At 35.1% G+C, this 24,810-nt stretch overlaps 1 protein-coding gene across 1 annotated transcript in view; it reads left to right on the top strand.

The window, feature by feature from the left end:
- Positions 1 to 6,204: 6,204 nt before the first annotated feature.
- The window catches only part of ASZ1 (ankyrin repeat, SAM and basic leucine zipper domain containing 1), a 39,213-nt gene continuing 20,607 nt past the window's right edge, over positions 6,205 to 24,810 (top strand). Inside the window, exons 1-4 of the mRNA XM_037512130.2 lie at positions 6,205 to 6,376; positions 6,719 to 6,818; positions 10,147 to 10,269; positions 12,667 to 12,778. Of these exons, the coding sequence (XP_037368027.1) occupies positions 6,272 to 6,376; positions 6,719 to 6,818; positions 10,147 to 10,269; positions 12,667 to 12,778 (440 nt within the window). The 5' untranslated portion in view covers positions 6,205 to 6,271. The remainder of the gene's footprint in view (positions 6,377 to 6,718; positions 6,819 to 10,146; positions 10,270 to 12,666; positions 12,779 to 24,810) is intronic.

The following is a 24,810-nucleotide window of genomic DNA, read 5'->3' as shown; positions in this document are numbered from 1 at the left end:
AAACCTGAGCCTCACTCTGGAGGCTGAGAGCCTGCTATGATTTCTAACCATTCCACTTACAGTTGTATGATTTGGGCTATTTAAATAAGCTTTCTGTACTTCAGTTTCCTCATCCATAAGATGAAGATAATAACAGCATTTATTTCAAAAAATTAGACAGGATTACAATAATCAATGGATGTATATATTTAGAAAAGTGTTGCCAAAGACATAGTATGACTGAAAGTAGGGACTCCAGAGCTGACTATTTCCTGCTGTTTGAACCCCAACCCCGTCAGTAGGTGACCTTGGGCAGGTGCCTTTATCTCTCTGTGTCTCCATGCCCTGTTCTGTACAATTGAGATAGTATTTCTGTCAATAGGGTGACTTAATATAGGTAAATTGAGATAGTATTTCTGTCAATAGGGTGACTTAATATAGGAAAATTCCTTAGAACAGTGACTGGCACACAGGAAGTAGTATAAACTGAACTGATTATCACTATTGCTATTAGTGTTTCAGTTATAATTATTACAAGGTTTTTGAGAAAATGATTCCAGGTTGTATTATATTTCTCAAATTAGTGTTTTCATAGTCTTTGGATAAATCCCAAGCTGGCTCACATGGCATTTCCACTTTCAATTTTTTGAGGTGTCTCCATACTGTTTTCTATAATAGCTGTACCAATTTAAATTTCCCACCAATCATACAGTAGGGCTCCCTCTTGTCCATCTCCTTCTTCCTTGATCACTATTTCTCAGGTCCCTTTATTGCCTCTTTTCCCTTGGTGGCTTCCTAAAAGAATAGTCATTCCCTTAAGATATAATCCTAACCATTCTCCCTGGGCAATATCATCACTTGAATGTTTATCCATCATTATATTTTATGAAGATGACTTCTAAAAGTTCAACTGAGGGCCTCCCAGATGGCTCAAGGGTTAAAGTCTCAGCACTATCAAACTATCACGAGCCACTGCTCTATGAGATCGATTCTTGGCCAAGGAACTAACAACCCACATGGCCCAGCAGACCTGTCCTGTCTCACCTGCTGCTCTCCTTAACAGTGCATCTCAGTAGGTCCTCCTGTTCTGCTCACCACTCTGTCTCTGGTGAATCCTCTCACCACCACCCCCAGCACCTCTGGTCTACACCCCAGTTCTTGCATGCATGCATAAATAAATCTCTTAACAAACATATAAATAAATAAAAGTTGAATGGCGAGCCCAGGCCTCTCTGGAGAGCTCTAGACTATCTGGACAGGGATATTCCTCAGGCATTTCAGACTGTCTCTATGAAGAACAAAACTTATCTGTGTTTGCTCAAATATTTTCTTCTTCTTATCACAATAGTATTGACTACTCTCTCCCTCTTATCTTTCATATACAGTCACCAAATCCACTTGATTCCAACAGTATTGATTCAAAGTGTATTTTAAATGCAACCCCTCCTCTCCATTTTCCCTGCCACTGCTCTTGTTCACAGCTACAACAGCCTTCTAATGCATCCTGACACCTTCTGAAATCAATACCACACATTCTTCAGTTTAAAAAGGAATGAAAAAAAAAAAGGAAAAAAAGAAAAAAAAGGGAAAAAAAAGAAAAAAAAAGGAAAAAAGGAAAAAAAAAGGAAAAAAAGGAAAAAGGAAAAAAAATAAAAAAATAAAATAAAAAGGAATGAAGTATGGGCCTCCCCTGGTGGTGCAGCAGTTGAGTGCTAGGCGCAAGGCTGCCCACAGCCTCTGCAGTGACGGTTCGTTCCCCGGCTGCCAGCGAGGGTCCCACAAAAAAAAAATAATTAATTTAAAAAAGGAATGAAGTAAAGGTACATGCTATATTGTGCATTATGAAAACATTATACCAAGTGATAAATATGGTTTACTGGATTGAATAGTATTCTTTCAGATTCATGTCCACCAGGAATCTGTGAATGTGGCCTTCCTTGGAAACAGCATCTTTGCAGGTATTATCAAGTGAATAGGTAGGCATACTGAAATTAGAGTAAGCCCGAAATCTATATGTACTTTTAAGAAGGAAATTTAGACACAGAGATAGTCAGCGACACAGACACGTATGGGAGAAAGCATTGTAAATACAGAGGCAGAGACTAAAGTGACACGTCTACAATCCAAGGAAAACCAAGGCTTGCCAGCAACCATCAGAAGCTAGGAAGAGGCAATAAAGGATCCTCCCCTACAGTTTTCAGAGAGAACATGGTGTTGCCAACCTTTGTTTCAGAATTCTAACCTCCAGAACTGTGAGAAAATTTCTATTGCTACAAGTGACCCGGTTTTGGAGGCATGTGTAAGAGTAGTCGTAGGAAATGAATACATATGGCATGGCTATACTGCATTTTGTTTATCCATTCATCAACTGATGGTTGTTTAGGTTGTTTCCTTATTTTGATTAATATAAATGATGTTGCTAAGAATATCTATAATCCATTTTGGGTTAATTTTTTTAAAGTCATGAGAATTAGATCAAGGTTCATCACTTTTTTAACCCATGGATTCTGTTGCTCCAGTATCATTTGTTCAGACTGTCCTCCTTCTGATGAATTGCTCTTACTTCTTTAGCAAAAATCATTTGGAGGTACTTGTTTGGGGATATTTCTAGGTTCACTGTTATGTTCTATTTTTTTAAGATTTATTTTATTTATTTATGCCACAAGAACTGGGGTTAGGCCAAAGGTGAAGGGGATGAGAGCATTCATCAGAGACAGAGTGGGGAGCAGAACAGGCAGATCTACTGAAATACACTGCTGAGGGGAGCAGCAGGCCAGACTGCAGAGGTCTGCTGATCATGTGGGTTAGCTCCCTGGACAGGGGTCAAACTCATGCCACAATGGCTGGTGATAGATTGACAGTGCTGAGACTTTAACCCCTGCACCACCAGGGAGGCCCCTCTGTTCTGTTTTATTGTTCTATGCATCTATCCCTTCTCTAATATCACACAATCCAGATTACTGTCACTATATATTAAGTATATATTAAGTATATATATTACTGTCACTATATATATTGGGTAGAGCAATTCCTCCAACAATATTCTTTTTATTGAAAATTAGCTCTTCTAGTCATTTTTTCCATGTAAATTTTAGAATCATATGTATTTTCTTAGTCTGTTTGGGCTACTCTAACTTAATACCATAGACTGGATGGCTTATAAATAACAGAAATAAAACCTGAGAAGTCCAAGATCAAGGAAAGAATTAGCAATTAGATACAGGGTCTAGTGCGATCCCACTTCCTGGTTCACAAGCCATTTTGGTTAACAGTGCAAGGGAACTCTCTGGAATCTCAGTCATGATGACACAAATCTCATTCATAAAGAACTTTTCCCTCATGATGGAATCACCTCCCTTAGACCTCATTTCTAAGTGGTGGTGCCATTAGTGTGGTACCACCACAGTGGAGACTAAATTTCAATATATGAATTCTGGAAGGAACACAAACATTCAATCTATAGCATCTACATTCACAAAACATCTTGCTGTGCAAATCCTAAGGTTTTAAAAACCAATTATGTGTGGATGACTCTCAAATTTATATTTCTAAGACCAGTCTTTCCCTGAACTCTATACTTGAACATCCAAATATCCACTTAACAGCTACACTTGGGTGTACAGTTTTGAATATTGACTCAGACATCTATTTCATAGTCAAGTTTATCCTCTGGTCTTCTCTCATCTTAGTAAATGGCACCACCACTTAGATAAATATTCAAACCACAAACCTTCGCTGCAAAAGAGGACGTGCACACGAGCACACACACACCCCAGAATGCCGTTCATTAGTTTAAATACATTTTAGTGTTCAATTACTTATAAAGTAAAATCCAATTTGTTTACTTAAGATCCACAACATCCTCTAATCACACACCCTTTCCTTCTCTCACAAAGTGCCAGCTTCAGGCCTCCATTCTGGTTCCAGCAAGTATAAGAATAAAAGTGAAGTGATATACTGAGGGTACAAGAACAGAACCTCCTTAGAGTTTGCTCCCTAGGTCCCACACAAGTGAGGCACCTAGGGAATCACTCTAGTTCCAGACAAGGTCCAAGTTTTTTATTGCCTTAAGGTCGTTGTTACCCATCTCCTCTGCCAGGAAAGGTCTGCCCTCCCACTTTATAAGGCTGGCTCCTTCATGTAATTCATGACTTTACTCAGTCTAAACACTCTATCAAAAATAATGATAACGGTAGTTGTAGCAGTTAAGATTTATTTAATTCTTGCATTAAGGCAGGTCCTATTCCAAGTCCATTACTTTATTTAATCCTCAAAACCCTATTCAATGGGTTCTATCATTATCACCATTTTACAGATAAGGAAGCCAATGCAGGGGAAAAGAGGCTAAGCAAGCAAATTGCCCAAGGGTACACAGTTACTGGTTTGTGATTTGGCCAGAAAATAACTCAGGTGGCTTGATTTCAGCAATTGAGAACCCTCGCTTATTTCCTTTGAGGCTCCTGCAATCTGCAATCCTCTTGTTTGCTAATTCTTTCCTCATTAAAATGTGAACTCCATGAGGCCTTGTTTTGTCTTTGATGTTGTCTTCGAAAACCTAGTTGTGCCTGGCTGTGCTCAATGACTCATAACATTTATTAAATGAATGCATTTAGAAAGACAAGTGTGGCTCCCAAATAACCAAGCTACTTAGATATATGTGTCTGTAAAGTCTCTGAAGTAATCTCAAAATCTTACTTCAAAGATTAAGAAAAAACAATTACTGCAAAATATTTCAAAGAATGGTGCACAGTTGCTTTCATTTTAAATCACCGAGTAGCACATAAATGCACCCTATTCCTTGATGGATCTGCTTTTCTGGGATGGCAAAAATAATCAATGTGCTACCAACAATTCATTTAGAAGTTACATACAAAAAAGTGAGTTTGGGTTGCTTTCACGGTGGAGGGTTTGCATAAACAGTTCATCACACACTGTATGTGTGCGAAACCCTCCGTGGACGCCGAAAAGCTGTACTACCATCGAACTCCAAAAAGAGTTTTTCCCTATACATACATACCTGAAGTAGTTTATATTAAGCACAGTTAAGAGGTTAACGATAAACAATTTTTAAAAAGACATAAAGCAATACACTGTCATAAAGGCTTTGTAAATGTGGTCTCTCTCAAAATTACTTATTTAAGTATGTAATATTTTCAGACAGCAGCTATCTGAAAAGCTAAACCAGGAAAGTGGGTAGTGGGGTGTAAGGGCAGGAACGGACACCGAGCAGGTTTTCTGATCCAGCAGATCGGGTAAAGGAGGAGTCAGAGTCCTGGAGCCCTCAGTGGCTTTTTTCAGGTTTTTATTGGGATTTACCCAGTACACAGCAGGCAGGGGTACTTGGGGGCCGGGAGGCTGGCAGGCCTCCCAGCCCTCAGCAAGTCTTCACTCTATCTGGGCTCTCCGGTGATCTCTGCTTCTGCTTCTCGCTGGGCTTCTACTGGTGTCCCCATGACACCGCCCTTAAAAGCACAGTCTCAGCCCAGGTGAATCCCACCTACCTATGCCCACACCCTATTCCAGGTGCCTGCCATCAGGCATGCATTCAGGACTGCAAGGATCCATCATCTATCCTGATGGCGGGAGGGCAGAAAAGCCTGACATTTTTTCCTTACCCTACATGGGGCTTCTGCAATCATCTGCTCTCTGAATCATTTCTTTTCCCAGCTCTTGATCCACTCTCTCCCCACTGCTCCTTTCCTTGACTTTTTCCTTTGGGGCATCTACACTATCCCAGGTAGTTGGAGGGTCTGAAATTTCCTTATCTATACGTACATACATTTAAAGGAAGAATTCTTTGGGAGGGCATTTTCTCTCCGCTCCCACTTGTCTCGTGGCTTCTTGACGTTGAAAACGAGGCTCCTTAGGGATGTCTACTGGCAAGCACTCCTGTCCCTCCCCCAAAGGATGCCAGTTTGGAGGTGGTTTGGCAGGGACAAGGTGATGGCGACGAAAGCCTGTTCATTCTGTCCCCGCGACAAGTGGGGCATTCCATAAAGAGCAAGAACTTTCTCAAGAAAATACCTTAAAATAATGAACGGTGATTAAAGAACTGGAAGCACCGACCTGCAGCATGGAACACGGGGCTTGTCAGCCACACCTGACCTGGAAACAAGCCCCACGTGCCAGGTCAGGGCCTTGCGCCTGCGCAGTAGGGTCCTGGGCTGGGCGCTAGCTTGTCGCGCTATCTCTACGCAACCCTCCCCTCGCCGCGCTACAGCCCCCAACCTACCCCATTGCGCAGGTGCTTGGGAGCCAATCCGCGTAGTGCGGGTAGGAAGCGGCCCGCAGCATGGCGACCAGCACGCTACGAGGCCCGGCCGTGGCCGGTGGAGGCGAGAGTAGCGAGAGTGAGGATGATGGCTGGGAAATTGGGTATCTCGACCGAGCAGCTCAGGTAGCTGATGAGCCCTTGTCTTGATCTGGATCGGCCTCGCCTTTGTGTCCCTAATTTTTTTCCTGTGGAAAATACAGCCAAGCAAACTCGCGACATTTTCCTCTTTCCTCTCCTTGTACTTTTCCATCAAATGCGTTTCATCAGATCATGATGTAGCTCCTCACTTGGTTTGGACCCATCATTACCTGTTTCCTATAAAGATAATTTAGACATGAAATCTTAACAACTTTTATGATAATCCTCCCCCAAGACCTTGTACCTAAAACCAAATAGAGTTGTTTCCTGAGCAGTGGAAATGAAAATAGTATAACACGATTTTTTTTTAATTTTTTGCTTTTTTAGAAACTAAAAGGGCCGTTGCCCACTGAAGAAAAGAACGAAACATTTAAGAAAGCATTGACCACAGGAGATATTTCGTTGGTCCGAGAGCTCCTTGATTCTGGTGAGAGATAAGGGACGGTTTGAAATCAATACAATTGTCTTAAGTTTACAAGGGTGCCTTATTTTAAAAGATTGGGTTGCTTTTCTATGGACAGCACAAACAAATGCCATTATATCAAGTGTCCCACGTATCTTAATGGACTCAGTTGTGATCTGCCTATCCCCTCGTATTTGGAATGCCCCTCCATTACCTTCCATTAGTCCTTCCAGAGGACTTCTGTGACTAATCCTACAACACTTTGACTCTTTCTTGTTTTTAGCATTTACTGTATGTGTTCTGGTAATAAGTCCTGAGGTAGGAGTCAGAATAACTGGATTTCTAGTCTAGCTTTATTGCCTACACTGTGTGGTTCCTTGGAAAAGTCATTTAAACTTTCCAGAACATCAGTTTCTTTATGTGAAGTATCATAATTCTGTTCTGGATCTCATGATGTTTAATGTGGATCAAATTTAATATTTTTTAAAAATTATCTTGCCATAGAAATGTGAGTTGTTGATAAATGGTTGAAATTATCCAAAGGAATAACAAGCATTTACTGTCTAGTTGTAGATAAAAACATTCACACATAAGAATAGTTAAATGGGATTGTATGTAGCAAAATATTTTTTTTCTATACTGGAGATCTTGCATAGTTTAGTAGAAAGTAAATCATTTTGAAAAAAGTAGAGTTCTGGCTTTGATTACTAATCCTGCCACTTGATGGCTGTAATCTTGACTCAAGTTACCTAAACTTCCATCTCCCCCTTTTTAAAATGGGGAGCATCTCCAAGGTCTGTGGAAGGGGGGGAGGGGTTACAGTAAAGCACATAAAGGTCTTATAACTTATAGGCATTATGTAGATTTTAGCTGTTGTAACAAGTTCCACTGTGTTTACAGTGGAACTTAAGTATGTAATTGAATAAAATTTGAATAACTAAAACAGACCTGAATACCTAATATGAATACATCCCAAGAGAGTGTACATATTGTTGAATGGGATCAAATAGGCAGAAATTTGTTTTAGAAAAGAGATTTGCCTGGGAGTAGATTAGGGGGAAGAGGTGCAAAGAAGTGATGGAGGTTCCTGAAGGATTAAGACTTGAAGAGATCCTACTAATAAAGTTGGTATTTAGGCAGTCTTTTATAATTTGGTTTTAATTATAAAAAATTTCTAAGTTCATTTCAACAAGCCACTTTCACAGGTAACTCCTGTTGTTTTGTTTCCTGGTTTCCTTCCAGATCTTATTTAACAGTTTTTAAAATGGTTTGAGTATTTTGCCTTTCAAAGTTATGTTTGTTTTTGATACATATTTCTGTAACAATAACTTTTGTAAAAATGAAAGTTTCCTTTGAGCCAGTCACTTTTAACTTCAAAAATGTCACCATTTTTTGTTATTCTGCCATGTGCTAATATTTTCAGTGCTCTTTAAGTTATTAAATATTTCAGACATTGTACAGACTTCTCTGGTTCCCCCTAGAAATTACTGTTCTCCTATGGTTGGTATTGCTTTTACTAAATATATATATATATATATATATATATATATATATCCCAAAGTAAAATAATGTTATTTTGAATGTTTTTCACTTCTATAAATATATTCTGAGAATCCTTTAAACCTATTTTTTTACACTATGACTTAGACATATAGGTGCATAATAATTTACTTTTCTGAGTGTTACAGAATAGCAAAATGCCATTTGCTTGTCTTTTTCTTCACATCTTTTCTTTTTTATCTTTGCTGTCAATTTGAGCAATGTCAATGGGAGCAGACTAATGAGAAAACAAAATTATCTCTTTTAAGATCTCATTAATATATTTTTAGTTGCAGTAGCTTAAACAGAAATTTTTTCAAAGTTGAGCCAACAGTGTATATATGTACTAAGATGTTTTGTGTTCTCTCCAAATAATTATCATGCACTTAACAATTAAGGCTAGACAATTGGGAATTTGTGATACATAATCCTTCAGAAACTTAGCATCTCTACAGAAAAAAAAAAAATGTTTTCCTCCCTCCACGTTTACATTCCTTCAGTGATAATATGACCAACATCTTTGCAGAAGAAACCATATAGCCAGAGACTGTAAAACCTATAATTAGAAAGTGTTAAAGGAAGATTTAGAGATTCAGAATTTTTCACATATCAGTTTTCCTTCTTGAAAAGAAAAACATTCTATTTTCTTAACAATAGCAAATATTTCTTAGGTTAAAGAGTGAGATTGCCATTTGAATCTTCATCTTTTCATTAAATTACATAAATTTAATGGTTTTTGATCATTCCCTCATGTGTTCTTAGGTCAGTTCAACCATATTTTTTCTTTTCTGTATAACCAACACCAATCAAAGCTGTTGAAGTGAATCAGATGACTACAAGGATTTATACAGTTAATGATACGAGGATTTTAAGATCAGCTGGCTCTTATTCTCTTAATTATTTTATGTCCCTTCCTGACCCATTCTGACTATTGAAAACTCTATCCTTTCTCAGGCCTAATATCTCATGAATATCACTACTGATTCTAGCTCGTTGCTTGTCATTAATTTGTCCAAGATAAAACCCAATAGTCATGACAGTCATTTTTTATTTGTTCTTTGCTATAACTTCTACTCCAAATAATTTTAAAATCTGATTATCCTACCTTTGAATTTTTTGTTTGTTTGTTTGGATTCCGTCCTTTCAACTGCCCTTGCTCTGACTTTTGCATAGACTTCTGGCCTCATTACTGGCCTCCCTGCATCCGGCCCCACTCTGAACAGTGGTACCAGTGTTGTCTCTAATACAAATATAATGATGTCACCCTTGGTTCACAAATGTAGACTGGATAATAGTCTCCATTTCTTAACAGACCTTTCATAATCCAATGCTGTCCTACCTTTTTGGCCTCATGTTTGGCCAGTCATCCATGGGTAAGTTTTATAGTAAGAAGGAAGTTAAGGGGATCTGGAGAATTTATGTGGTGTTTTACACCATAGAAATGTATGATAATAACCTAATTAAGAAGACATTTTACCTCTGTAAAGTCTTTTTCTAACTCCCTTAGAGATAAAAAAGTAGCATGTTCTAACTAACATATTTTATATAATATATGATAAAACATTGGTCACAGAATTCTCTTGGAACACAGTGCCTATAGTGAAACTGAAGTTAGCTAATTTTATTAAAATCCAAATATAACTATTTTCTTTTTTCTGGAACCATTATTTCCAAGAAATTCCCTTCTAATATAAAGTCCACAGTGATGTCACTATGTGTAGTTAAGCTTGTTAAGGTGACAATGATTATTATATTTTATTTTATATTTTGGTGAGGGATGCTTCTTTCTAAAAGTTTGTTTTTATATTAACAGGCATTAGTGTAGATTCCACTTTTCGGTATGGATGGACCCCCCTTATGTATGCTACTAGTGTTTCCAATGTAGAGCTGGTTCGGGTTCTTTTGGACAGAGGTGCTAATGCAAGTTTTGATAAGGGTAAGATGTTTTAAATAACATGAAAGTTTACTTTCTCTGGTTTATATTTCTCTGCTTAGAACCCTAAGTATGTTGAGAGGTGGTGATACACATTTTCCATGCTCTGTTTTCATATGTTCACTTTAAAATAGTAATAAGGGTCACATGTTTGAGGAAACTTAACTGATTGTATTTAGTGTGACTTTTTTTTATTCCCACGCAGCTATCTGCAAGGTAAAAAAAATTAAAGCAGTTTTTTGAAAAAACAACCTTCCTATAGTTACATGTTAACAGCATACAAAATCATATTGGATGTCTGGGTAGTGGATGTGGTGTGGTAATATACATCTAAAGAGGTAGGATCTTGTACTTTTTTTAAAATTTTTTTAAAGATGTATTTATGCATACAAGAGCTGGGGCACAGGCCAGAGATGCGGGGTGTGAGAGGATTCACCAGAGGGAGGAAAGTGGGAAACAGAACTGGCAGACTGACTGAAATGCACTGCTGAGGGGAGCAGTGGATGAGGCAGGAGAGGTCTGCCGCGCCATGTGGGTAGCTTCCTGGCCGGCCTGGGATCAAACTCTTGCTGCATAGGCTGTGGATAGCTTCAGAGTGCTGTGTTTAACCCTTTGCGCCACCAGGGAGGTCCAGGATCCTGAATTTATGAATCATACACAGTGTTGTAAACCAGTTACCTTAATGAAAAATTATTTAAAAAAATAAAATTGGAAACCATAGATATTTTGAAAAACTCTCTTCACTAAAAATGGTAGATTCCATATGTATTGTTTTTATGAGTGGTTATGTTATTATATAACTTTCATTTCCATGCTAGTAGGTTTTGGTTTTTTTTTTAAAGAAAAATACATTGAAAGGAATCAGCAAAGAGCTGATAATTTTGTGGGCAATTACTTAAAAATCAACCTTTGGAATTTAAAACCCAATTCTGAATTATCAATATACCCCTTAAAGTTATTTCAAAGGTAGTTTGTTAATTCTGTGTTTCTATCTTTGTTATTAATTTACAGTGAGAAGTAGTTCTTTGAGTTCCTTTGAAGGATAAGATAATCACTGAAAACTCAGTTTAAATAGAATTAAATTAAATTAAATAGTTTAAATAGAATTAAATTAAATAGTTTAAATAGAATTAAATTAAAACTCAGTTTAAATAGAATTCTATATAAACTCAGTTTATATAGAATTACTGATTATCTTTAACATGTTACTTATTTCCAATTTATTTCTTAATTCATGTATAGCTCTCATTTTAGAATTAATTTTCACCCTAAGTACCTATGTTAGACATTTGTAAAATCATTTGTTTTGTTTTCTCACTTACATATTTTATATAAATCCCCATCTTATCAACAGCTTCATGTTTAATCTGTTGCCATAGTAGATTTTTCTTATGTCATTTTAAAATAGTACCCAATTAAAGCTGTACTTAGGAATGAGATTTTTGAAGTGTATATATGTTCTGCTAGGAAAAAAATTGATTAATAGTTTTTTCTGTTTCTTGTAATCAGAGGAATAACTTACACTTATAAAACATTTCATATTTTTTTCACAGCATATTCAAATAAATTCTTGTATGTATTCTACAATAGTTCCATCAGCTAGAGAGGGCAGATAGTAGCTTCCTATTGGGATATTAATCCTGTTGGGATATTAATCCTAAAAGACCTAATTTATAGTAGTAAATTATCACTGGAGTCAATTTGCCAGTGGCAGAATTGGGACTAGAATATTTATCTTTTACTCTGTCAATATTAACTCTGTACCACTATGACTGCCGTGACCTGTTTTGAATTCTTCTTTTCTTACTTGAGAAGTATTTTTTTTGTTTTTATCTACCCAGATACCTGCTGATGTCATAAGAGCCAAGGGAAGAATAATTTTAAGAAACAGAGTAGTTCAGAGATCAAGTAGTTAAGGAGTGAAATCAGTAGATTGGGTGGCAATTACATCATTTTCAGTAGAATGGTTTGTTTATAAGCCAGATTTTATTGAGTTGTGAAATGTGAAAAGTAAAGTGAAATCAGAGAATACCTGTCTTTGTTTTCCAACCATGAATTCAGCAAGGAAAATTTTAATTAACCAAAACTATTTAACACCTATCAGTATCTCTACAGAGTCCATGCCCTTAATCACTTTCCTATTCTTTTGAAGAAATAAAAATAAGGAAAGGAACTTAAGAAATGAATTGTGATATATTTAAAAAACTAAGGCAATTAATCCCACACCTCATTTTTTTTGAAGGAAGACATGATGTTATATATACTGAGAGCAAGATAAATTATATAATTTTAAGAGTCCAATAAATATTTAGAATATTTTGAATGATGAAAAAAGATCATTTATATACATTTATATACATTTCCTGATGTATAGTGGGTTTTCTTCACTTTTCATTATAGATAAGCAAACGATTTTGATAACTGCATGTTCTGCTCGTGGCTCAGAGGAACAGATCTTGAAGTGTATAGAGCTACTGCTTTCAAGAAATGCTGATCCAAATGTTGCTTGTAGGTAAGAGTCTTACAGTCTGTTCAACAATGATGAAGATACATTTTTTGATTATCAGTTTGTTAAGTATTTGATAATAGGATTTTTTTAATCGTTAATTGTGTTTGCATGACCCATGAATGAAAATTGATCATAACATCATGGTCCTGTGGTGTACTATTATCAAAGGAAGGGCAAATCATAAAAGTAGTCTTTCAAGTTTTAATCTCTAGAGTCATGTCCTAAGAATTTGAAGTAAGAGGGAAAGGACAGTAAATTATTTTATTTCTTATGAATCATCCAGTCAACATAATAATTGAGTAATAATACTAAAACTTCTTAATTTAGTATAACCCACTAAATAATTTCTTACAAATTCTAAGAATTCTAAAATATGTCAAAATGTTTCCATTTTCCTAAATCTTTTCTAATTAATTATTTTATATATTTAACAATGCCTGTATCTACAAAGAACAGTCAGTACTATATCTTTCATTTCTAAATATCAGCAATAAAAAATGTATCAAATTTCTTAAAATGTCTATTTGAATTACTTTTTGCTTGATTCCACCTGTTAAATATCTTTGTTTTATTCAATCTTCAAAATGAAACTAGGAATAGTCAGTACAACCAAAAACATCTCACATGAAAAGCATTATTATTCACAAATCAGTAATAATATACAGAAATAACTATGCTTTACTCTAGAGGTTTTTTCTAATTTAGTTTATTTTCTCTGACAGAGACTTTGGAAGAACTATACAACTTTAGATAATTCTCAGCTCTTTTCTGGGATGCATAGATTTTGATATGGTGGAGTGGTTCTCAAACAAAAACTAGAACAGAAACTACCTGCAGATGTTTAACATATCAGTTCCCAGGAATTTCATTGTGTCACATAATCCCTAGTTAAGTACAACTTTTGGATTTGGTTTGTACCTTGGAATTGTAAGCTCCAGGCACTAGCTGAAGTAAACTTTAATACATGCTATAATTTTGACTTGAACCTTTAGAAGTAGCTAATATAAGACTGCTTCTCTCAGTTGAGTGGAAATAGTTTCTCACTTGGTATTCTTCAATGTGTGTGTGTTACTATTTCTAGAAGGCATTTTAGGTCGCAAAGTCTTTGGCCTCCTAGTCACTCATTGTTTTGTAAATATACAGAAGGAATAGTCAAGCAAGTCAATGTCATACTTTCTAGACTATTTTTTCCTCAAGAACTCAAGGGAATCTTATTGATACTTTGGATACACTTGGGAAAATTCATTCCATTTTAATTAAAATAACACAGGTTAACAGCATCTCAAGCTAAAAACTATAAAGCAACCACATAATTTCAACCCTGAAAATCCTAGAAAAGTCGATGAATTTGAAAGAGCACAAAATTTAGATTGGTATGTGCTCAACTCAAATTAATATAGAAATTTCATTATAGCTGAAGAGTGATCTGCATCTTATTAACAAATAAGAAATAAGTGAAAACTAAACCTTTCAAATTCTTTTAATGCTCAAAGCATAAGCAATAGAATGAAATGATTGAATTTTATTTTCTTGCAAAAAATGAGGATCTTGATAAAGCTGAAAAGAATATAGTGGCTTTTAGACTGCAAATTTTATAAGAAGGATTGCATTAGTGCACTTAAGGGAGTAGTAAGCTTGTGGTGTTAAAAAAAAAAACTCAATACAAGGAGAGTGCAAGAGATTTGGGGGGGTTATAGATAATTCATTAGCAGTAACAAAATCGAAACTATTAGAAGATTGGGGGTTTTATTTTCTTGTAGAAAGTGCCAAAAGATATCAAGCTACATGAGGGAACTTTTTAAGATATAAAGGAAATTAATTTACTTCCAAGCTATTGACATAGCCTCTTTTGTTAAACAATTCTCCCGCCAAGAAATTACTTCTTAGGGTAAAGAACACAGGAAGAGTTGGCTGTAAAACTTAAAAGTGGCTAGTTTTTGAACTAGTTGGTCACATACCTGCCAGGTGCTAGTTAGTAAATTTTAAAGTTACTTGTCAGAATAATATGAGGCTTAGGATGAGCCATCAAAGAGGATTTTGTGTATTTCTAAAAGGTACCTAGGCCAATATCAGTCCAGGATTCATCTGGTCAGATGAATGGAAACGTAAAGAGGTGATGGAAACATAAAGAGCTAGTTTATTTCTTGTTCATCCTTACCCTAGAGGCCCAACTGAATGTGTCTTGAGTATGGTTCAGTAAACACTCCTTGAATTTTGCTCCTCTTGATTTTCACTGCTGCCAAGACCACAGTTTATTTACCCATTGGGTTCATCTGACCTGGTGGATTTCCTCAAGGCAAAAGTGAATTTGAATGCTGACTTTATTTACTTATTTGGGGCTTTGCCATCTAGATTTTGGTTCAAAACTTAAATATCTTATTAGTTCTTCAGTTTTGGAAAACTTGTAAAATAATTTTCATCTAGTTCATTTTAGATGTTTGTATGGTGTTTGTCCAAATTACTCTCATTTACATTGTTAGAAATAGAAACAAACTTCTAAATTTTTGAACTATTTTTTACTTCTGTTTACTTTGTATGAACATACAGACTATTTTGCTATTGTTGAAAATAGCATTGACTTAATTAATGATTAGTTTTCTATATTAATACATATAGATCTACCATATTCTTTTATTATTATTTAAAAAGCTTTTAGACTCTTCCTTTTCTCTCCTGTGGGACTAAATGATAAAAAAAAAAAAAAAAAACTTAAAAGCCATTTTTAATTTAACACAAATCACATCTTTTGTTACTTTTGAAGCTTGCTGCTAGTAACAGCATGAAACTGTGTCTAGCAAATATAGGAATTTAGTACTTTTTTTTACATTTTGATTTTATTATTTGTTTCTGAAGTTAGGATTTTTATTTTGTTTTTAAATGAAACACTTAACGGATGTTTCCTGTGTACCAGATACTGTGCTAATTGTGCTTAAATGTTATTTAATATACTAAATATTAAATGTTATATTTACTATAATCATTCCAACTCAGTAGTAGGAAATATGTATGTATATTTCCTTTACATCTAGAAGGCATTCTTTTCTGGCAGAGGAATTTGCTACATTCAGATTTCTTAGTCATGAGATAAGGATAAAATGACACATGATTTTTAATTTCAATACAGGTTTTATTACTGTTGATAAGACAGCACACATTAACTAATGTCCAAGGTTTTGACGTAATCTTCGTGTGATTGTTAACTTGTTGGATGTTATTGCCTATTTCAATAAACAGAAAATGCTCTGGGAAAAAAATGTTGTTTTCTTTCTCAGAATATAAATTGAGTTGTAAATGTCACTGAAGCAGTTTGATGGAAAAGTTTATTTTGGATTACAATACTACCTTTTATCCCCAGTTGTAAGTAAATACATGTCATACTCTTGCTCTGAAGTCAGGCTTAAGTCACAAAAATATTTTTGGAAATAATTTTTTAGTAGTTTATTTGGAAAACATTTCTAGAAATTAATCTATTTTGTGATTATTTTCTTCCTATTTGTTAATAAAGTGCCTGTCCATATCCACTGCTCATCTTTTAATTTACTGTCTTTATCTACATGTAGGATCTAATCTATATCTTTGTTAGCTGTTTTATATGCGTACAGTGACAAGTACCTTGATGCTGATTTCTAATTTAATTCCACTCTAGTCAGATAACATACTTCAGATCTTTGAAATTTATTAAAACTTCCTTTATAGGGCCTCCCTGGTGGCGCAGTGGGTTGAGCCCCGTACTGTGAGGCTGTCCGCAGCCTCTGCAGCACGGGTTCAATTCCCGGCCGGCCAGGGAGATTCCCACTTGGCTTGGCAGACCTCTCCTGCCTTGCCTGCTGCTCCCCTCAGCAGTGTCTTTGGTCTGTCTGCCTGTTCTGCTCCCTGCTCTGTCTCTGGTGAATTCTCTCACCCTCCCGCGCCTCTGGCCTGTACCCCAGTTCTTGTATAAATAAATAAATCTTTAAAAAAAAAGACTTCCTTTATAGCTCAGCCTATGGTCAGTTTTTTGCAAATGTTCCATGTACACTAGATAAACATGTAATTTGGTAATAATTGGGTATAATGGTTTATCTATATTGATTAAACCACATTAGTTTCAGTCCACTAAATGACTACAGATTTTTTTTTGCTTGCTTGTTCTATTATCGTGATTTGTATTTTAATCAACTGTTGTTTATGTTTTAAGCCTACCATATTCTGATGCATTTCTTATATGAAGTTTATTATGTATGTTTAGTAATGCTTCTTCATTATGATATGTTTTGTCTAATATTAGTACAAGTATACCAGCTTTCTTGTAGTGTTATCAATTATATTGTATTATTACCAGCTTTTATTTATGTTTACTCACATATTCATCCTTTCTGGTGATCATCATTCCATTCTGTTTTTCATGTTTTAATCAGGGATCATTTTTCTTCTGAAACCTTTTCTTAGTTTAGCTGCTGGTGACAGTGTTTTTTGTTTGAAAACCTTTTTACTTTAATTTTGAAGATTATTTTCATTGAGTGTAGAATTCTATGTTATGGGCCTCCCTGGTAGCACAGTGGGTTGAGCCCAGTGCTGTGGAGCTGTCTGCAGCATGTTCAATTCCCAGCCAGCCAGGGAGATACCCACATGGTGCAGCAGACCTCTCCTGTCTCGCCCACGGATCCCCTCAGCAGTGTTTTCAGTCTGTCTGCCTGTTCTGCTCCCCGCTCTGTTCCCTGCTCTGTCTCTGGTCAATTTTCTCACCCTCCTGCACCTTCGGCCTGTACCCCAGTTCTTGTATGAATAAATAAATCTTAAAAAAAAAAAAAAGAAATGATATCCTTTTGGTATTTTAAATCTATCATTTTGTTGTCTCTAGGCCACCATTGTTTCTGTTGAGTAGCTATTAGTCTTATTCTTGATCCTTCAAAGGTATTGTATTTTTAGGGTAGTTTTATGATTTTCTATTTGTCTTTTATTCAGGACAGCTTTGCTGTGATATCCCTAGGTATAGTTTTTGAATTTTTTTAGCTTGGAATTCATATAACTTGTTGAATCTGCTGTTTGTTATATTTTAAGGATCTGAGAAAATTTTCACTTAGTATATCCACAGATAATGTTTTTGTCTCATTCATGCTTTTCTCTCCAGCTGGGATTTAGAATAATAAATCCTTGTCACCTATGTCTCTTAACATTCTTTTTTTCTAAAAAGATTTTATTTATTTTTCCATAGAAGAACTGGGGTGTAGGTTAGAAGTGTGGGGATGAGAGGAGACAGAACAGGCAGATCTACTGAAATGCACTGTTAAGGAGAGCAGCCAGAGAGACAGGAGAGGTCTGCTGTGCCATGTGGGTTAGCTCCCTGGCCAAGGATAGAACTCAGGCCATCGTGTTGGGCCTTCCGGGTGGTGGCACTGAGCCTTAACCCCTAGGCCATCAGGGAAGCATGTCTCTTAACATTCTTTTCTTTTTTTTTTTTCTTGTCCGTATTTCTCCTGGGTATTTTCTCCCACCATTTTTCCAGGTTATTAATCCTCTTCTGCTGTAACCAGTCTGCTCTTAAACCATCTGTTAACTTCTTGATTTTAGTAATCCTACTATTCAGTTCTAGAATTTCTGCATGCATCTTTGGTTCTAAAATATGTCACTAAATTTATCCTTTTGTCTTTTATTTACTTGAGCACATTAATCACATTTATTTTAAAATTTGTTTCTAAAAACATATATAGATCTGATTTGAATATCTTCCTTTTCTTCGCTTAGTTTTGTCTCCTAAAATGCCTAGTAATTTTTTTATTAAAAACTGAATATTATATGTAAACATTTGTGTAGGGCTGTTTGCTTCCAGAAAATATTTAATTTTCAACTCATTGGCAGTTAGAACTGGGCAGATCACCTTGCTATAATCAGGTATAAGATGACTCATGTCATGGCTTACTTTCTGGATGCTTGTTTCCCCTATAACTTAACTCAACCTTAAGTGATCTCAGCTTGAGTAATGACAACTCAAACTTGGGATGTGTATCTATGCCACTCTCCCTCTGAAGGTCATGAATACCACATTTTGTTTCCTTAGCTTTATGGAGACCCCAAAATCATGTCTGAGCTTCTCTGAGTATTATATATATAACTATAAAACATACTACAAGAAGCAGTCTTCCTCCCTCCTTTCTGACCTCCCCTACTCATATTTTGTGTATCTTAGAGACTGAAATGCTTTGAAGGCAAAAGTCCAGAGAATATCACTCTTCTGCAGGCTCATTTTTCTACTTTTTCCTTTTTTCCAGACTGTCAATACTTGACTGTGATACGCTACGTGCAGTCTACATAAGATCTCAGTTGGTAGCCCTGAATTCTAATTTTTTGTCTCTAGACCAATAAGGCCTAGCTACTGCTTTCTGTACCTACAATCCAAGAATTGGCAAATGTCTTAAGGAAAAAAGTGGCAGAGAATATAGGATTTAATTCAACAAATGCTACTTTTCTCCACAACATTTTGGTTTCTCATGTTCTGCCTGTCATGGCTTTTATACAGTTCCTTCATATATACTTTATATTTTATCAACTTTGATAGGCTTTGTTAGGTTTGATCTAATAAACTACTTTGATAGCTAGAAATGTTTGTCTAATTCACAGGGCTTTATCATTGTTATAATATACTTTATCAAATCAACTAAAAGCTGATTATGCAAACTAAAAACATAAATATATTGAACTCTAAAAGTGTGACATGACAAACTAACAATTTTACCTTTGGTACAGAGAAGTGATAAATATATCATTTTGAGGTACATTTTTCTGTCAGACTGTTTTGGTACATTTTTCTGTCAGACTGTTTTGTTTCTACTTATCCTGGAATGCCCTCTAGTGGAAATTTTATTGAAATGTAACAACTGAAAAAAATGGTCAGCCAGAGGAAAAAAATAATTATGGTTATATAATGTGCATAAACTTTATTCTTTTTTAATTCTTCTTGACCATTAATAACTATGAATAAATATCATAGATGACACTAGCAATATCAATATCACTAGTAAATTCAACAAACTTTAGTGCAACAATATGCTAAACACTAGGAGATAAAAACGACCCCCTCCCTGTGTACTGAATTTAACAACCTAGAAGAAATTACATTTATAGCATGATATATGATAGTGGCTGATATGATAGTGTCTCTAGAAAAAGAAATTAAGAAATCTTAACTGAGATAAAGATAACAAGTTGAACCTTCCTAGAGTCTTTTGAACTGAGATTTAAAGAATGAATAGAAGTCAAGCAGATGAAGAGCATAAAGAATATTCAGTGCAAAGGGAAGTTCATGTGCAGGCAGAGAAGAATGTGAGAACATATTTCACTATGGCACTTGCAAGTTACGAGCCAGATCATGTTATTAGAGTAGAAAAAATGAGTTAGAATTCAGCAGTGCTATATAAAAAGCTTAGTGATCCATTTTTAAAAGTATGAATTTCATTGTGAAAGCTATCAAACAGCTTTAAGAAGAATGAACATATTAGTACTTTATAAGATCTATTCTGATAACAGATTGAAGATGAATCGGAACAAAGGTCCAAAAGGCTACTACTTTTGCCAAAACCATGGATTGTGATTTCAGAATTGAAGATATCAAGTAATTTTGCCTGAATTTGAAGAACCTGGGTTCCATTGTATTTCATGATTGTTTTCAAAATTTATTTTTATTTAATTAAAATTCTTATCATAAAATTTTCCTTTTTAAATCATTTTTATATGGAACTTAGTATGCCCCATAAAACCTAAAATATTCACCCTCTTGCCACTTACAGAAAATATGTGGTCAGTTCCTATTCTAAATCATTAAACTATGTTGCCTTTGATAAAATTGCTAGGTCTTTTTTATAAGGAAAAAAGGTACAAAATAATAGATTATAATTGTATATTATGTTTAATAATAATTAGATTAGATGACTATATACTTGGTAAACCCAAGATCATCCACTCAGAAACTGTTAGAATAATAATAACAAAGTGAGATAGTTTTAAAAAATATTAATATGCAAACTTAGTTTACAGTTAAAAATAACCAACTTGAGAATACAGTGAGATAGTAGGGGCCCTTCTGAAGAGCAAAAATCATACATATCTAGAGGTAAGTGTGCAAGAAATGTACAGGATCCAAAATGAAGAAAAGTTTAGAATATACTGGGTGAAATAAAAGGAGACTGAATTGTCATGTTCCTGACTGGAATGACTCAGAGAAAGACATTAAGAAAGACATTTGGTTTTTATCTAAGTTAAATTAGATAAAATATAAATTTAAATATCTTATTCACAGTCCCAAAGGGGTTGTCCTAACTTGATAAAATGATTCTAAAAATTCTGAGAGAGAAACATGACCAAAAAATTACCAGGAATTTTCTGAAAAATAGATTTATGACTTCAAGATGTTAAATTGAATATATGGTGAAATCTTGACCTTCCACAGCAAATTTTATATTTCAAGATATTTTAACAAAATTCTATTTGAAACAAGAAAGGAGATTATCTGTGGAATGAAAAAAGAGTAACTCCTTAAAGAAAGGAGCAGATGGGAACCCTGGCAGTCCCCAAGACCTGCGTTGTTGATAGGCGAGGTCAGGGTTGCTAGCTTGAGTTTTCCATGCTTGGGGGATCTTTGCAGACCAGACGATTGGTGCAAAGCCACAGATCACCAAAATCTGGAGAATGTAAGCATCATAAAATAGGGAAAACAAATTCAAATTAAAGAGTCTCTTAGACTAAAGACAGCAGGGAAAAACACGAATCTAAAAAAGACTTTTCTCCTGAACAATAAAAGAGGGAATTGCCCTCCAAAATAACAAACAGGAATTATGAAAAAGTACAGTGAATTAGGAAACTGGTGTAAATACTAAAATTAAGAATAGGTGAAGAATGGTATGTAGGACTCAGTTGAAAAAATAGTCTACTAGAAGACAGATGTGAGGAAATTCCTAGAATCAAGATAAAGTAAAAGAGAACCTCACTAGAAGTACAAACATCTGTCTAATAACAGTTCCAAAAGGAGAAAATGGAAGCTAGACTTTAAAGCAATAATGGCCAAGACTGTCCCCAAAATAGACTTGTCTACCAAGACAATCCCTATTAGGAAATTACTACCTGACATTAGACTTCTTAATAATAGCAGTATATGGAAGAAGACAAATGGTCTGAAGAGTAAACTTTGAACCTGTAAGACTATATATAAACATTCTATCATTCAAGAGTTCAAGGCAAAATGAAGAAGTGTTGATATATGTAAGAATTTAAAGTTATCACCCAGTACAGGAACTACTGACATTTTCAGATTATACAGTGTATTGCAGAATATTTAGTATCCCTGACCCTTACCCATTAAATGCCAATAGCTCCTTGCAGTAATTGTGCTATTTCATAGAAAAGAATTCTGTGTCAAGAATCAGTCTTATTCTGACTCTTAAAAATGACATTTAAAAAGTTTACTGCAAAAAGAAAATAATCCCAGAAGTAATAAAGGGAATGGAAGAAATAATGTTGAGCAAAGAAATTAATAAATATATTGGTAATTTTAAATATTAACTATAAGGAAATTTTTTGACAAGTTATACTAAATTTCCATGATAACATATTTGGAATCTGGGTGACTGAGGAAAGAATGAAGCAAAATAATAGTAAACTTCCCTCTTGCAATGAAACTAAATTAAGGGGAAGGGATATAAAAGTAATTACTACAGAAAACAAGGATGTCAGAAGATTTCAGATCAAGGGGCTAAGAGTGTGTGGAGAGGGAGGGTTACAACAGATGGAACTTAATCAATCTGACAAGCTGAAAAGGATACATGGCAGCATGTGTTTACTGTGGAAGCATGGTAAATAAAAGCATAAAAAATATGTCAGAAAGTAGTTCAACCATGTTAATAAAAAAAATATTATCATTGTAAAGCTCACTGATTAAGATATGGCAACTCTTAGAATGGCTAAAATGAAAATCCAGTGAAGTCACACCTAAAATAAAAATGAGATAGATAAGTGTTATTTACCAGAAAAGTTGAAGGAAAAGGGTATGAAAGATCCTTTACAGATTAAGGTAAATCAACAGAAATCATGATTGTCAATATCAGATATTGCTGATACTGAATGGAGAAAAAAGGAAAATTTGTACGATGAAGAAAGGAAAAAATTAAAATATAACAAGTATAAACCTAGACTACATGCCTACTAAATCTGTAATCAAAAACTTTTAAAATTCAAGTTGATCAAATCACAATTATAGTGGGAAATTTCAACACATCTCCTACTAGTTAGACCTAACATATTTAAAATGAGTAAAGACCAGATGCATTATATAATATACATGCAAATCAATAAAAATGTGACGATGTAGTAGGTAAGAAAATCCTGCCTATACTAAATGTAAGCATGACACAAAACATAGTAGACCATTGTACTACTAGTTACTGCAGGGATTGAGGGGTGGACATAGGAACAGGACAAGGTCATGATCCTCAAGAAACTTACAGCCTCAGTGAAAAAATAGATAAGTAAATATTTTGGCATGATTGGTGAATTGATGAAAAGAAGCACAAGTGCTGTGAGAACACAGAAGAGATGGGGATTGCTACCTAGAAGAGGTGACGCATCAAAAACTTTGGAGCATGTTGGCTTCTAAGATGAAACCACAGCGGTAGATTATGAATAAGCCTGTTGAAAAGTGTAAAGGCATTTCAGTGAGCAAGTACTCTGAATATGGGATATCCACAGAAGAGAAAACTTGAAAGTCATGATCTGCAAATATGACTGAAGTCTAATATTAGAATGAAGTAGGATTGCAGATTTTAAAATGGTAGGTAGAGGACTTACGATGATTCTCACAGGTATAACCTTGAAAATTTTAAGTAGTGAACATGAGATTTACAAGTGTGGAGAAAAGCTCACAGCAAGGAAGCCAATTATACTGTTGCAGTAATTAGTTAAAAAACTACAAAGATCTGAACATATGAAAGAAAGAGTAAATAGGAATGTTTAAATATTAATTAAGATTCATGGATGAATTCTAGGTTTCTTTTGGGGGAGCAGTGCATGGATTGTGATGCTGTTTACAGAAATAGGTAGTAAAGAGAATATTGTGTGTTGGAGGAAAAATGGTCACTTCAGATTTGAATATACACTGATGTGGAGGTTGGCTGGTTTTTTGTTTTTTGTTTTTTGTTTTTTGTGGGGGGCAGAATACCCAGGTAACGATGACAGATACGAAACTCGGGGCAAAACGTGGACTAGAGATACAGATTCAGCAGCCATCAGTGTGTTGACTGTAAAGTCATGAGAGTAGGTGAGATCATTCAGGAATTGTATTCATGTGGGGAAAAGAAAAGAACATGAGGACAGAAGATTCTGAAATGCATACTTTTTTAAAAGTATGTTAGGAAAAGAAATTCAAGTAATTGTTGCCTTTTGTCAAAACCACTGTGTGAGGAGCAGGTAGAACAATTGCAATGATTTAAAGAAAGAATGGGAAGTAAAAAATTCTTTACAGTATATTTCATGAACTAAATAAGATGGAAATTAACATTGAAAGTAATCAGTAGCACAAATAATGGCATGTCACTTGAGTAGGCTGGCTATTATGAAATTTTATAACTTCCCTAAAGAGTTCTTAAGATTGTTCATGAGTTCATAAGAATTTATAAGATTGAAAAGTTCATTTAGTTTCATTAATCAATAACAAGGTAGAAACTACAGATGTTACAAGTTTCTATAGCTGTAAAACCACTGGAATAATTGTTCTCTGCTCTCTCAAAACTGTTATGCAACATTACTGATGGCATCACTTTAATAACTTCAGAAATTGAATAGATCCTATTGCAGGAGTTTGTTCCATTCAGTAAATTCAACTTTGATTAGAAACCAATGCAGCTGTGGAGAAAAAGGAACTCTTCTGCACTGTTGGCGGGAGTGCAAACTGGTCCAACCACTATGGAGAGCTGTGTGGAGATTTCTGGACCTACTAAACATAGAGCTTCCACAGGATCCAGCAATTCCACTCCTAGGTATTTACCCAAAGAACACAGAAACATCAATTCCAA

This window comes from Talpa occidentalis, unplaced genomic scaffold (assembly GCF_014898055.3).
Source record: "Talpa occidentalis isolate TD23 unplaced genomic scaffold, MPIMG_talOcc4v2.1, whole genome shotgun sequence".
Classification (NCBI taxonomy): domain Eukaryota; kingdom Metazoa; phylum Chordata; class Mammalia; order Eulipotyphla; family Talpidae; genus Talpa; species Talpa occidentalis.
This window is presented reverse-complemented; position numbering and strand designations above follow the sequence as displayed.